This window comes from Micrasema longulum, unplaced genomic scaffold (assembly GCF_059751315.1).
Source record: "Micrasema longulum isolate JH-2025_06_02 unplaced genomic scaffold, ASM5975131v1 h1tg002829l, whole genome shotgun sequence".
NCBI classification, from domain to species: domain Eukaryota; kingdom Metazoa; phylum Arthropoda; class Insecta; order Trichoptera; family Brachycentridae; genus Micrasema; species Micrasema longulum.
Genome location: NW_028279953.1, coordinates 50,682 through 64,694, shown reverse-complemented (window position 1 = coordinate 64,694; position 14,013 = coordinate 50,682). Strand labels below are relative to the sequence as shown.

The window sequence follows — 14,013 nt, the reverse complement described above, 5'->3', positions numbered from 1 at the left end:
TTATACAATTTACGATCCAAACTTTATCATTTCTCAAACTGTCCCGATAATAATCGAAATAAATTATAATCCAGAAGTTTTACGCTTCTTCACACACTTCAAAGTCAACACGTGGATCAGTTGTGAGTTGAGAGGCGGGAAATTTGTTGAAACTTTTCCCCCAATAATGAAGTTTTATTAGCAATAAATCATTTCCGTGATAGAATTATGTTGATTTTTATCTCCCTACCACACATATTTCCGATTTCGATGAATTCACCAAAATAACAACATTCTGCGCACAAAATACTCAAAAATAATAATTCTTAAATACGAAGCAAGTATCTTATTGTGGGGACCAGAGAGTGAGAGACGAGGATGTGTTGTTGTTTATGGCCGCAATGTCCAATGAACCTATATAAGGGCGCGTAACACGTCACTCGCCTTTCTTTGTCTTTACCAGTATTCAAATTCACTTTAATGTATTCTGAGTTTAATCTCTGTATTTTCGTGTATAATTTACCAAAAATTGTAATTAAGTTAAAATATTTTATTTATTTATTCCTTGAGGTTAAATCCATTCAATCATATGTTTTACATGAACTAACAAATACATTACATTTTTTTAAACATTTTTTTTGCACCACAACAGGCCAGGAGGCCTAATTACAGTGGTGAATTACATCACAGAGCACCCAGGCTTAAGAAAAATCACATTTTAATTTTTTGTGTTCTCACCGGGAATCGAACCCGGAACCTTCCGTGCGTGAGTCAAGCGTCTTGACTACTACACCACGGAGGCCGCCAAATAGCTTCCATCTAGTGAGTATAATAAAATACCTCCACATTATCATTAAGCCGCGGATTCTACAAAACGGAAAATGAGCGCATGAAGAAAAAAGGATAATTAAATTTTTACCGAGAAGTAAAAACATAATAATGTACCTACATTTTTCAATATATTGTTTATCAACCATTTTAATATCAAAAAGCAAAATATTAAAAGCTTGCACAACCGATAATAATTATGTGTCATTTAGGTAAAGAGGTACAAGTCACTATTAGGTGATTGTGCAGACGAGCCATTGAAAATCTCCAACTGATCTAATTATTAAACATTTAATTATTTAACATTACACTTTAAACAGGTAAACGTAATTAAGAAACAAGTAAAGCGGTACTATTCATCATATTGTGTTTCATCTGATTCTATTTTTTCCATAGTAATAAAGGGAGTTCTAATACAAGTTACCAAACAGTACTTTCCAAATATACGACTTAAACCAATTTTATTTATGCAATATTGAAATTAATGTTTTTTTTCCAATTTTTTATTTCTTCACCCAACCTTCTTCAACCTTTTAGAGTAAAACGGCATACTTAACTAATTTTCTCAATTTTGATGATATGTACCTCCTTACCTAAATGCCACAAAATTAAACCCTAATGGGACTATAGAGGTATTTTTTACGATTGAATTCTGAGTTATAATAACTTACTTTTTTTAATTTCCATATCGACAGCTTTAGTATGAGAAGTCCTTACCTGAAAAAAAAAAAAAAAATATTAGTATAATTTAATGTTAATAACTAAATTTTAGTATTGAAGAGTTGAAAATCAAAATAATATTAACCTTTTAAAATACAATGGCGTATTGTATAAAATCCAGAGAAAAAAAGAATAGAACTAGCAATAAGAAGAAAAACCAAGTCTAAAAATTCATTTGACAATAGTTCATATAAGGAAAATATCACAAACCACGAATACTAATAAAAATATTTTAAATGGATTTAGAATAATAAATTGTATTTTCAAAATCAATATAGATATTGTGGAGAAATGTTTTCATACGTAACCTTAAAAAATATGTCGCCATTATTTGAAAATATAAAAATATTTTTAGCTATTTATTAATTAGATGGATCTCACCCATATCAATAAAGGTTTCAGCTCTTCAACTTCATAAATTTCAACAGATGGAAGAATTGAAGGAATATATATGTGTTCAAATATAAGCAGAATGGTGAACGCTACACAATGTGTAGCGCCCTTCTATATTTCCTTCTCTAAAATATTCTCTATCTCTGCTCTTATAGTTAAATTACCTATTTATTTTAAATAAACTAAAAGTTAATTAATAACATGACATTAAACTGTAAATCTATTAATGAATAGAAACCCCTGGCTCATCGGGTTTCTGGAACAAGTAAGTAACAAAAAAAATTCAAAATTAAATCTCTTCACAACTAGCATAACACATTTTTGTTTAAAAAAATATTTCATAACATCCAACTAGCTATTTTATTTAAATTGTTGATACGGGATGAGGTTTTTACTTTAAAAGTGCAATATATCACAAATAGTAAAGTGCTAGTTATCAACTTGTTGCAGAAACCCGAAGAACTGTTGCTTAACTGAAATAATATTAAAAAGATTTTATTAGTTACGCCGTCGGTAATCCTTTAGGGATGACATGGCATACACACAAAATAACCCCATGATCTTTGTTGCGGAAAATATTTTACTGAAATATAATGTAAAGTGAACGAAGTTACGCAGAAAGCGCCCAAAATACCATGCGAAAGAAGTTTAATATTCAAAATTCAAATCTGGAAAGCTTAAAATGGAAAATTTACAATATTGAACCACAAGGACGTAAGATTTATTGACATTTCAACAAAGGTTGAAAACCTCGTTAGAAAGAAAAACAAAATGAATTTTTTAGGCGTTTCTTAAAAAACTAAATAATTCTATGGAATCCTACCAAGTTTAAGGTATTTTACGTCACAAAGGTCAACATAATCCATGGAAGAATATGAAAAATTTGGATGTTCAAGTATGGAAATCCGAGAATGTTACACATTGCATAAAATGGTCGTTAAAACCAGCCAATAATGGATCAAGTCCTAGGCGCATTTATTTTTTTCGCGAGAGGTCAATAATGAATAATGCTAAATATTTATCCAAGTAAAGCGATTTGCTAATCAATGTCGATAGATCGGAAGCAATGGTTTTTAAAAAGGGATAAAGCATAACTAAATATGAGATTAGTGTAAATGGAGATATTCTGAATCAGGTAGAAGAATTTGTTTACCTGGGAAGTATGTTTACTAGGGGTGGAAATACTGGGAAAGATATTGAAAGGAGGCTGAGTGCCGGAAACAGGGTGAACGGTGTAAAATCTACCGTGGAAAAAAATTAGCAGTTCACAATGGAGTTCTAGCGCCGACTCTTACGCATATAAGCTAGCTGACTTTTTTTCGTACAAAAAAATCCCTTATATTCATCCTGGGTTATGGCACTAGGGTAATATTTTTTTTACACACTACAGATATTTACCATGGGCGGGTCTCCACGTTTTTTTTTATTATGAGAACTAAATTCTTTACAATGGGAACTAGGACCACGCGAAAACCCTTAAAAGCGTCCAGTTTTATCTGCCATTCTCAGGCGTACGGTAAAAAATACGATAACCATTTTTAAGAAAACGCAAAAAGAACCGACACAGAAAATTACATTTTGATATTTAAAAAAAAAAAAAACTACCAAATCAGTTTAGTTTTAGGGTGCGAAAGACGGGACAGCGATACGTCAATTGTGTTGATATTAGTCCGGCATAATCAGTCCAACAAGCAGTTATCTTTTTCGCACATTCTCGGGGAGGCATTTGCGAGAGAGTTACATTTAACCATGTTCAACACATATTCATCGAAACTCTCAACCACTGCATACACTCAAAAGTCCTCAGATACGGTGTTGATTATGACTTGAAGTTTGTGAAGTTATGGCGAGCAAAACAAAAGAGGCAGACAGACTTGCGTTGGTTTTATTTAAAAAAAAATATCGATGCAAAGTAGTTTTTAAGAAAAATATTTCCGCATTTGTTCACCAATCCCAATCGCAAACGTCAACGTAAATTTTGTCATTTAAGTTCACGTAAAATGGGAAATACAGATGAGAACTTATTAAAATATATAAAAAGGATTTTGATGATGTTATTGTGGCCAATCGAAGGGCATTGGATTCTGCCCACAACAAAAAAGCAGAGTTTAAGAAAACATACCTAGTTATGATATTGTCTTTCTTTATTATTGTCACCGTAATCTACGTATTAAAAAAAAACAATAAATTTGATTTTTGTGAGTTTTTACCTCCTAAATTTTTAGTCGATTGAGTTGGGAACCCCAAGTGATACACCTAGAATACGTGGTGGGCAAGCTGTCGTAAGTTGCAACTATACAAAAGAGTTGCATATGTTTAGAAATGCATCAGGGTCGCGATTATGAATGGCTATCTTCATAGGTACATACTGAGACGGTATAAACTAATATTAATATTTATGTACGAAAGTGTGTATATTTGTGTGAAAACTCTAAGTATGTTTGTCGGCAACCGGTAATTCAACACGTTCAGAAAAAAAATTGAAAACACATTCTATTTTTCATACAGAATACTTCATTTTACTTTGTAGATAAAATTGAAGATCCATTTTAACTTCAGAATACGCACCCAGAAGTGGACTGACTCAACACGGATTTTCTAGAGTGAAGATAGCTCACAATCATGGGTTGTCCAAGTTTTGTCGCTATAAACTGTCTTTGTATTTAATAAATTCATGTATTTATTTTTAACTTTGCAGGCACTATGACATTATTATTAAAACATTGAAACAAATATCAAGTTTCAGTTTTTTTAATTAGGATTATTAGATGTCTAGAGTGTTTAGTTACATTCACAATTTTTTTTTATTAAGTTTTTTATTTGTGTTTTGTTTCAAATTATTTCATTTCATATTTTATTATAAACATTTGAGAACCATTATATGTTTTATTACTGTATTTTAGTATTTTTAAAATTGTTAAACACATGAAACTATTTAAATATTTTAATCACTAATTAAATTCAAAGTAAATTGAAAGAATTTTGTTGAACCCGAGTAAAAACAGTATTCCATTTTAATTAGTATAATTGTATTATTATTTTATGTTTTTTTTTTATATGGTGTAATTTTTATTTTCATGAATATTCGAAATTATATTATTTCCAATTACTAAATAATTATAACGGTGTTAATCACTCTCCAAGTAAAAGAGCTAGTTTCTATTCTGGAAAGTTACAGTTTTAAAATTCGCTAAATATATCAAAGTAGATGATTATAAAAAAAAGTGTGTTTTTTTATCAATATTCCTACAGAGATGAGGTAGAATTTTTTTCAAATTCAGGATTATCGATATTCGAGCGTTTACAGGGCTTATGACCTGTCATTGGCTGGGTTGAGTGGCCACTTTACGTTTTTTTACAACATTCCCCATTCCGCTCATTAGCGAATATCGACATTGGTACCATTTTGATTCTTGTATATATCTTATTAAATGAGAAAGCATTCACTAGCGTGTTGTAGCGTGTATGCACAAAAATACACATACCAAAAAAAAAAAAAAAAGTGTGATTACATTAATTAAAAAAATATATATAAAGTGTATATTCACATCTCTATTATTATTGTATATTCATTTATGTATGCACATACATGCAGCACATACATTAGAATAGGTATTTTTACACCCCTAATTTCGTTGCAATTTTAAATTGTTTTTGTAAACTTCCTGTTTTATACTAAATATAAGCAATTAATTGAATTTTATTTATTTATAAATACAACGAGTAGATTATATGAACTATTATTTTTTGCCAAAAAACCTCATATTTCGGCACTGAAGCTGAATATCTTTGTTTTTTTTTACAAAGTATACAATTATATTCACATTTGAAATTATTACAAAAAAAAAATTGTTAGAATATTGGCAAAAATAAACTAATATTTTTGGCCTTTTTTGATTCAAGTATTGGGTTTTGGGTTGAATGTTTTATGCATTATCACGTTTAATTATAACACTCCCTTGATATAAATTATTCCGAGCACAAATATAATTTCAGACTCTAACGCCTACTTATAGAATTATAATAAAAGCATTATCTCAGATTTAAAACATTTTTTAGTGAATGGTTCATCGAAAGCTTAAAGGATTTAACCGCACAAAAAATTAAATAACTTAAATAAGGTTCTTAACAAAAACGAAGAATATTTTTAATATTTAAAGAATTAACTTTGTAGTCAAACATTTCAAGAAAAATCTGTACCTTTGAGGATAAAACACGGGAGTCAACTTTTTGTTGTTTTAATGTTAAAAATATAGAAATAAGCTATTTTATAAGTGAATAAAACACCGAAGTCCACATTAGTCATAAAAATGTTTTTTAAGTTAAAATAAAAATCACTTTGTTTTAATGTGAAAAATATCTGTAGTCACATACGCTATTTTAATATGTACTTTAACTATCAAAATAATAATTATTTAAGATTAAAAGTAATTTATAGATTGGAATTATCTCATTTGGTTGAAAAGTTATCACATTTTTGAAAACGTATAAAAGACTTTAATCTAAAAAATCAATAAATAATCTTTTTTTATTCTTAAAGGAATAAACCGCTAAGCCTTTATATTAAGCCTTGTCAGCAGGTGGAATAGAAGGAATATGGAAGGAGGTAATGAAAAATACACCACAACACCCAAACTAATTGAGAAAAAAATATTTTTGCATCTACTTTTTGCAACGGGAGAGAATTGAACCCGTGACGTTAGTTTTACAGTTGGCTGTCCAACCAACTGCTACACGGCGCCTGTCAGCATTTAATTTTCCCTAGATTGGCACTTGAAGCGTAAGATAAATAAACATTATTTTCTCTTTTTTAACATCACAGGTCCAAGAAGCCCAATTACAATGATGCATTACAGCAAAGAACACCCAGGCTTGAGGAAAATAACATTATTTTTTGTGTTCTCCTCGGAAATCGAACCCGAAACCATTCTTGCTTAAATCTAGCCTCACAGCCATTACACCACAGATGCCTTACTTGTATGTAACAAATGATCGAGCCACGTTGCATTTGGTATACTGATGCAGTGGCCTAAGCACCATCGGGTGCGGAAAAGGAAATGATCATGATGATGATAAGCAAAACAAATTACTATTTACTATGAGATGTCTTTAAAATCCAACGTCGTAGAAAGTCAAATGTGACTTGTTACCAAATGAAATCTTATATGAAAAAGTACGCAAGAAATACAATCCATAATATATTTATATCAGAAATATATCAAGGACCTTCGGAAGGATTACGGATTCATTTATTTTTTCAGTTAATTGCCCAAATAAATATACATATTTAATACCAGCGAATCTATACAAACGAGTGAATTAGAAAATGCATATTGAGCGTCTTCTGGTTAGGACAGTCTTCATCTCACATGGCTCAGCCTTTGTTAAGATGGAGATTTTTTTTCTTTTAAAGTATTCTATAATAAAAAACAATAACATAAAAACCAAAAAAATGGTTAATTATAAATGCATTGCATTGATTATGATATATGATTATCTAACAATCACTTTTTAATTTTTTTATATTTTACAATTTTAGATATCATTATAAGATATATGGTAAATATAATGTTATTTTCGCTAGCAAATACACTATTTTTCTTTCGAAACATATTTTTACTAATTAAAACTATCTTCTTTTAAATGAGCCTATTCAATTTTTCCAATCTATTTCTTAAATCGATAATTTTTTATATTTAATAATATACCGTTATTAGATGAAACTCTAATAAATGTCAGTAAATATTTATTTATAACCACTTACCGACTTCTATATGTCTACGGTTTCGAGACGTACTAGTCTTTTCGTGAGGACACTAACTCCAATAGCCGCCATTAATAAAAAACATCGAGCTTAAGAAAGAGGCTGTTGGCCTAATCGGCATTGTAGAGCGTCGTCTTTGTCATTCAGACATACTGGACTCGTGCGATAGAGACGGCGTACAAAGTCGGCAGTTTCTTTCTTAAACCCGATGTACTTTATTTTCTGCCGGGTACTGAACTTCACATGCAAATCCCACTATGCACTTTCACCACAGTTGTTGCACACAAGTACAAAACCAACGTGCTGACATGTAGCTGCTATGATGCAGGTGTATTTGTATGTAGTGTAAGTAGTGTCCCGACGAGACAGATACGGCTCGAAACCGGTAGACATAGAAAAGTCAGGAAGTAGTTGTATGCGTAAAAATATTAATATTTTAAATTTTAAAAAGTGAAATCATTGGAAACTGAAAACAATCCATGAATTTGACAGTGGTGGCAGTAAAAATATGTACCTGCGTATTATGTTATTATGTTTTTTTTAAATGAACTATTTTTTTAACATAATATGTATCATTAAAAAAATAAATTTATTTATTACATCGTAACAGAGACGAAAAAAATCTTTGAGAAGCATTATTTGGAACTCTGGGCGTTTTCAAAACTTTTAACTGTCATTTGCTGGTTTAAATTTTAAATGATAACTTTACAACAGAGAGAGAAGGAAATATTAAAGTCTAGCATTTACAGGGTTTATAAGCATTCATTGACTAGTTTGAGTGGTCACATTACACACTGTGTAGCATTTACCATTCTGCCTATAATTGAACATCCACATTTCCTCAACCTTTCCATATGTTGACTTTGGTAAAGAACAAATTTAGATCCAAAAAATTCCCTAGGGTGGAAATCCTGCCTGTCTACAAACATTTGCACATACTCAAAACATTGATGATTAATTAACATGCTTTTTCTCCATTCCATCTTATGTTTGAACTTCTACACCGATAATATTTAAAAAGTATTGTAATTTTTATTAATATTTTAAAATATCCTAGAAGTTTAAACCCGTTTATATTTTCCCCAAAATTGGAAATCCTTACAATATTCTTGAGTTTTAATTAATTTTGTAATGTGTAACAAAAAAAATATATATCTAGATTTTGCCTTGCGCCTCTAGAGGCGCAAGGCAAAATTATTATATACATGTAAATAGACATTGGACTTACCGCATATGAAGTCGGAAACTTTGGCTTTGTGAAGAAGATCGTGCTAGGATTGACTATTAAATTATGTACTCACCTATGACGTAAGAATAGCCATCGAGGGTGAGCACACAGCGCCTCGCACTACCGCCCGTGGAGCGATGGCGGGCGGGGCGAGGGGGAGGGCCGCCTCCCCCCACGGCCACCCCTCCCCCGGGGTCACTGTGACACTTGTGCACCAAGTCCTTCACCCTGGCTTGGACTGGCATCATGCTGGAACTGGCCCCGGAGTCGCTGTCCACCGAGTTCTGCCGACTCGACTTGTCAACACTGTTTTGCCGACTTGACTTTTGGCTGCTGGCGGTACTCTGGTCGCTGTCCATGATGCTAGTACACAAATTCTCTTTTGTCACTCACTGGCATTTTTATGCCCGCAACACCGTTTTATGTACGTACATACATACTTAATGACCCTGATGGTTGATTTACATATTGCTACAATAGCCTGATATAAAGTGCACCTATTGCAATTTTTATGCGATACTTAACGCGCTTGATATGTTGATTTACTAACCTGTATTTAATTTTTCTAATCTAGTGCTTATTTACGCGTTTTCATGAGAGTAATATCACATTTTTAATAATTGAATAGATTTTGTTTATTTTTTACATTGCGTAGTTATCACACTGGGCTCTCTGTACTCTGTTACCGGGTTTTAATGTGTTGTTCGAATGTAGGTGTGGTGTTGATGAATAAATCGATACCCGTTCGTTAGCTTGCAGTAAATGCATTTTTATACCCTGGTCACGTTGGATGTTCCACATTTCAGTTCACATCTTTGAGTTCAAAGAGGAATCATCGATCCGTGTAGTATTTTTAAACTGTTTTGATTCATTAGTAACACAAGACTAGATTCACTGTCTATTCTGGATCATTTCCAGAATTTTTCAAAGTTTATCTGCAATAACAAAAGTTAATTCATCAGAATAATAAAGCATTTAAAGTTTAATATGAAATTATATATTTCTACGTACACGTATATTCAAATGCTTGTCAATAACATTTATTAAAAAAAAAATTATTAGTCAACTAACTGAAATTCAGTATAACCTTATTGAAATGATGTAATAACTTATATTTACGTACAAGTTATTAATTTAAAAAATACTTTGTACACTCCCACTTATTTATTTTGACCAATTAGCACTTTCACCCTCTAATGGGCATCTTCAGACTGGTGTATGGATAATTTATATAAAACTAAATATTATCTTAAGTGTTTGTACATTTAAAAATTAAGTTGAAAAAGATACAATACGCAATATTGTAATGGAACAGAGTGAGACAAATGATTGAAACATGTGTTGGCGATGTACTTTAAGAGAATATTCCAATATATGAAAAATATTTATTGTTTTATTACAATGTACAGGGTCTAACTAAGGGGGCTAATAATTGGTCAAAACAAATAACTGGAAGTGTACCAAGTTTTTTTAAAACTAATAACTTTTATGTCAATATAAGTTATTACATCATTACAATGGAATTCCATCAAGAATTGTCAATAAATAATTTAAATGAAATAACCTTATTGAGTTTATTTTTTGCTAGGAGTCTCCTTTATTATAACTGATTTGTTAAAATTATACCATCGGTACCTATTATCTTAATAGATAAGGTGGCTTTTATTTAATATGCATAGACATTTCATTAAATCCTAAATTTTACATGCCATCTACATAATACTCAATGTATAAACATATGTAAAGAAAGTGTGTTCCCTTAAATTTTGAATTTGACAGTGTTCCGCGTTGTCGATAAAGCAGCGCTTCACAGTTACACGGTAAAACAGATAAAACTAAAATGGCGACGCAACGTCAGATTTTTACATGGCTGAAGTAATTAAGAATATAAATATAAAGATTTTATTTGAAGCACTAACTTTGTGGTTATTCATTATGATAAAATAAATAAAACAACTTTGTTTTTAACCACTAAATTTGAAATTAGAGGTTAAAAACAAAGTTGTTTTATTTATTTTATTATAAGAATATAAATTGTTGAAATAAATCATAAAAGCAACTTGGAAAAAAAATTACTTAATAAACTTAAATGTAGTTACTTTATTTTTAACAGAGCAACACATTTATTTTATCAGTCAATCAAATGAAAGGAATTATTATCATACATAAATATATACATATAAAAAAAATTAAATATTTGCGTTCTTACAATTAACCCAAATATTTGGGTTTTGAGGGCCCTTTGCAACGAATTGTAAAAAAGAAAATGGGAATCGAGTTGGTGTACAGTGATATTTTGATCCGTGAGTCCGAGACGCTAGCCACGAGACTACAACCCGATTCGATCAGATATAGTAATAAATATTCTACCAAAGTCCTAAAAACGTCTTATGTTATAATATCAATAAAATATAAAGTAAACACACGATATCCGTCTGTTAATAAACTTTTTGGGAGAATAATAAAGTAGGTATTATAAAATAGAAACGTGACAGAAAATGAAACGATTTTATTTTATTGACGAATTTACTCACAGCGTTAATTTAAGAAGCAAAACCTTTGTGAAATTTCATTTTTAAGAACGAAATTTTCAGGTAGAAAAAAAGTGAATGAACGTGTTTTCTCGCAAATTCCAAACAAGACAAAAGGAAATGTTGTTTTATGTAAAGTCGTCGCCAAAAAAGAATGCTTACGCCAACACATATTTTACACTGCGGTCACTATGTGAGCGTAGGCATTCTTGTCTGTCGTCGCCTATACAGTAGTAAAACATACAATTTCAACATAACTTACCTATTCTTATAATATATTAAAGATTAATACTGAGATTTTTTCTGTTTTATTTTTCTTGGACAAATTTAATCATATTTATAGTTGATTCGACGACCGACGTAGTTGACATGAAATATTTATTTAAAGAAGTAAACAATAATATTTTAAAGTCTCTGAACTGGTACTTGAAGCGTAAGACTGATCATCTTACCTTCATATAACACGAATGATCAAGATACACTGCGATTGGTGTATCAATGCAGTGCCCTATGTACCTTTAGGTGCCGAAAGGGAATTATGCTGATGATAGTTAAATTATTATCAAAAATAATTCTGTGCAACTTGAGGTCACCAATTTTAAAGCGGACTGTTTTTAAAATATGTAACTTTAATTCAGCTCTGTTGTCATTTTTTACTATGAAAACCTTTACACATGTGTATTTTTCAGAATTTTTTAATGCTCCTGATGAAGAAACACAAATATTAATTAGTTTTTTTATTTATTTTTTGTATTGTTTTTTTTCTTTTTACCTTAAAACAATAAATATTTTATGCCGTATATGTACGCAAAGAAAAAAAACATACTTATTTAAGTGTTGTGTTTTATCTGATTTCGTTATTGCGAAAATCTTAAATTCACTAACCAAAATTACGTATTTATCAGTTTTTTTGTGCTTTTTTGACATGTAAATCCATTATTAACTTTCTATCGATTGTAAAAGGGCGTCATAAAGTGAACTTTGCAGGAAAATCAATCGACGAATTTTGAAATTTAAAATTCCATAACAATGTAGGTTATGAAAAAATGTCAATGATATTATTGTTATTCTGCATAACTTCCTTAGCGCTATTTGAAAATCACCTCAAGGGCGATGTACTATTAAAATCCCAACATATCTTGTAGCAACAAATTGCATAGGCGGTAGAGATTAGGTTCCCCGTTTCCAATTATGTAAAATTTTAGTATGTGGAAATAAAACGATTAAAATTATAAGAAAAGGGTATTTAAACCAATCGACATTCTATTTCTTGTTTTTACATACAAAAATGTTTTAAAATTTTACAAATGTTCCACATACATAATAGTCTACACATAAAACGTAACGTGTGGATAAAATACGTTCAAATAAGAGAAAATAATATGTAGTGTAAGATAAAGTGGTTTATTTCCGATTGTTGTTTTTAACCTTCTCAAAAGCATTATGTAAATATGATGTGAGGGCTGCCTCTTTGGTACTAAACTCGTTTTGAAAACTAAATAAGCAGTCAAGTCACGCATAATACTTTTACTATTTGACAAAATACTGTAAAAAAATACAATGTTATTTTTAATTTAATAAAGTTGAGGTTGAGATTACGCGATATCGCTTCCTAAATTGTGCATTAAATTGATTTTAATCATTCAAACTTTATTCGAATACAATAGATAGCATTTTAATTATTCCAAAATATTTGTTGATTTCATATTGGATTTCTTCCTCGGAGAGTTTTATCAAGATAGATCACAAAAGAGAAGGATGAAAAAAATAAGTGAATATGGCTGTCTATGCATTTACAGAGCTGACGTCCTGTCAGTAGTTAGTAAATTTACAGTTCATTGAAAGTTAAGTTGACTTTTCTTTTAAAAAAAATCAAGCGTTATCAAGTAGGTATAATAATTCAGGCAAACCTCTTAAACCCTTACGGGTTACATACATTTGACAAAATATTTCTACTATTGAAATTCATATTCTACTGTTAATAATAATATTTTTAACATCTTTTGTAAAAGTTGTCTGAGTCTTTTGTTTAGTTTTGTCTGGTAGTTTATTGTATAATTTCAGTCAATGGTTTATTAGTCTCGATTGTCCCTTTCTCGTTTTAAAAGGTTGTTTATAATATTTTTGTGATATTCTCGTATTGTGTTCATGTTTACTACAGTTTTTTCAAGTTTTAATTATTTGCCTACAATAGGGTATTTTCATAAACTAGGGATATGATTTTTAATGTATTCAGTATTCAAAGAATATTTTTACGATTGCGAGCATTTTACTATAAAAATCTGATATGAATGTTTTCATTTATAATTTACTATTTAAAGTTTGATATAAATAAAACGGCCCGTAACTGGCCAAAAGGTTGATGACGTCACGCGTGACTTATGGATCCTACGTTCACTCAAATCCTATACTGAGATACTCCGACGCTGGCGGCTTGTGGCTTTTTATTTGTTTTTTATAGTTAAATTTCGTTTTTTCCTTTGCTTTTTTTTGTTTTCATTTATAAACATCTATAGCATTACGACTGACATTGGTTTTTTACAAGGAAAATCCGATAACTTGCCCAAAAT

At 30.4% G+C, this 14,013-nt stretch overlaps 1 protein-coding gene across 1 annotated transcript; it reads right to left on the bottom strand.

The window, feature by feature from the left end:
• Positions 1-1,294: 1,294 nt before the first annotated feature.
• On the bottom strand, positions 1,295-10,075 carry LOC148271506 (uncharacterized). Its single transcript, XM_088241311.1, has 2 exons — positions 8,986-10,075; positions 1,295-1,524 (listed from the first exon to the last, which is right to left on the bottom strand). Exons 1-2 carry the CDS (start codon positions 9,269-9,271, stop codon positions 1,505-1,507), a joined length of 306 nt encoding a protein of 101 aa, XP_088097437.1. The 5' UTR covers positions 9,272-10,075; the 3' UTR covers positions 1,295-1,504.
• Between the last annotated feature and the right edge of the window lie 3,938 nt (positions 10,076-14,013).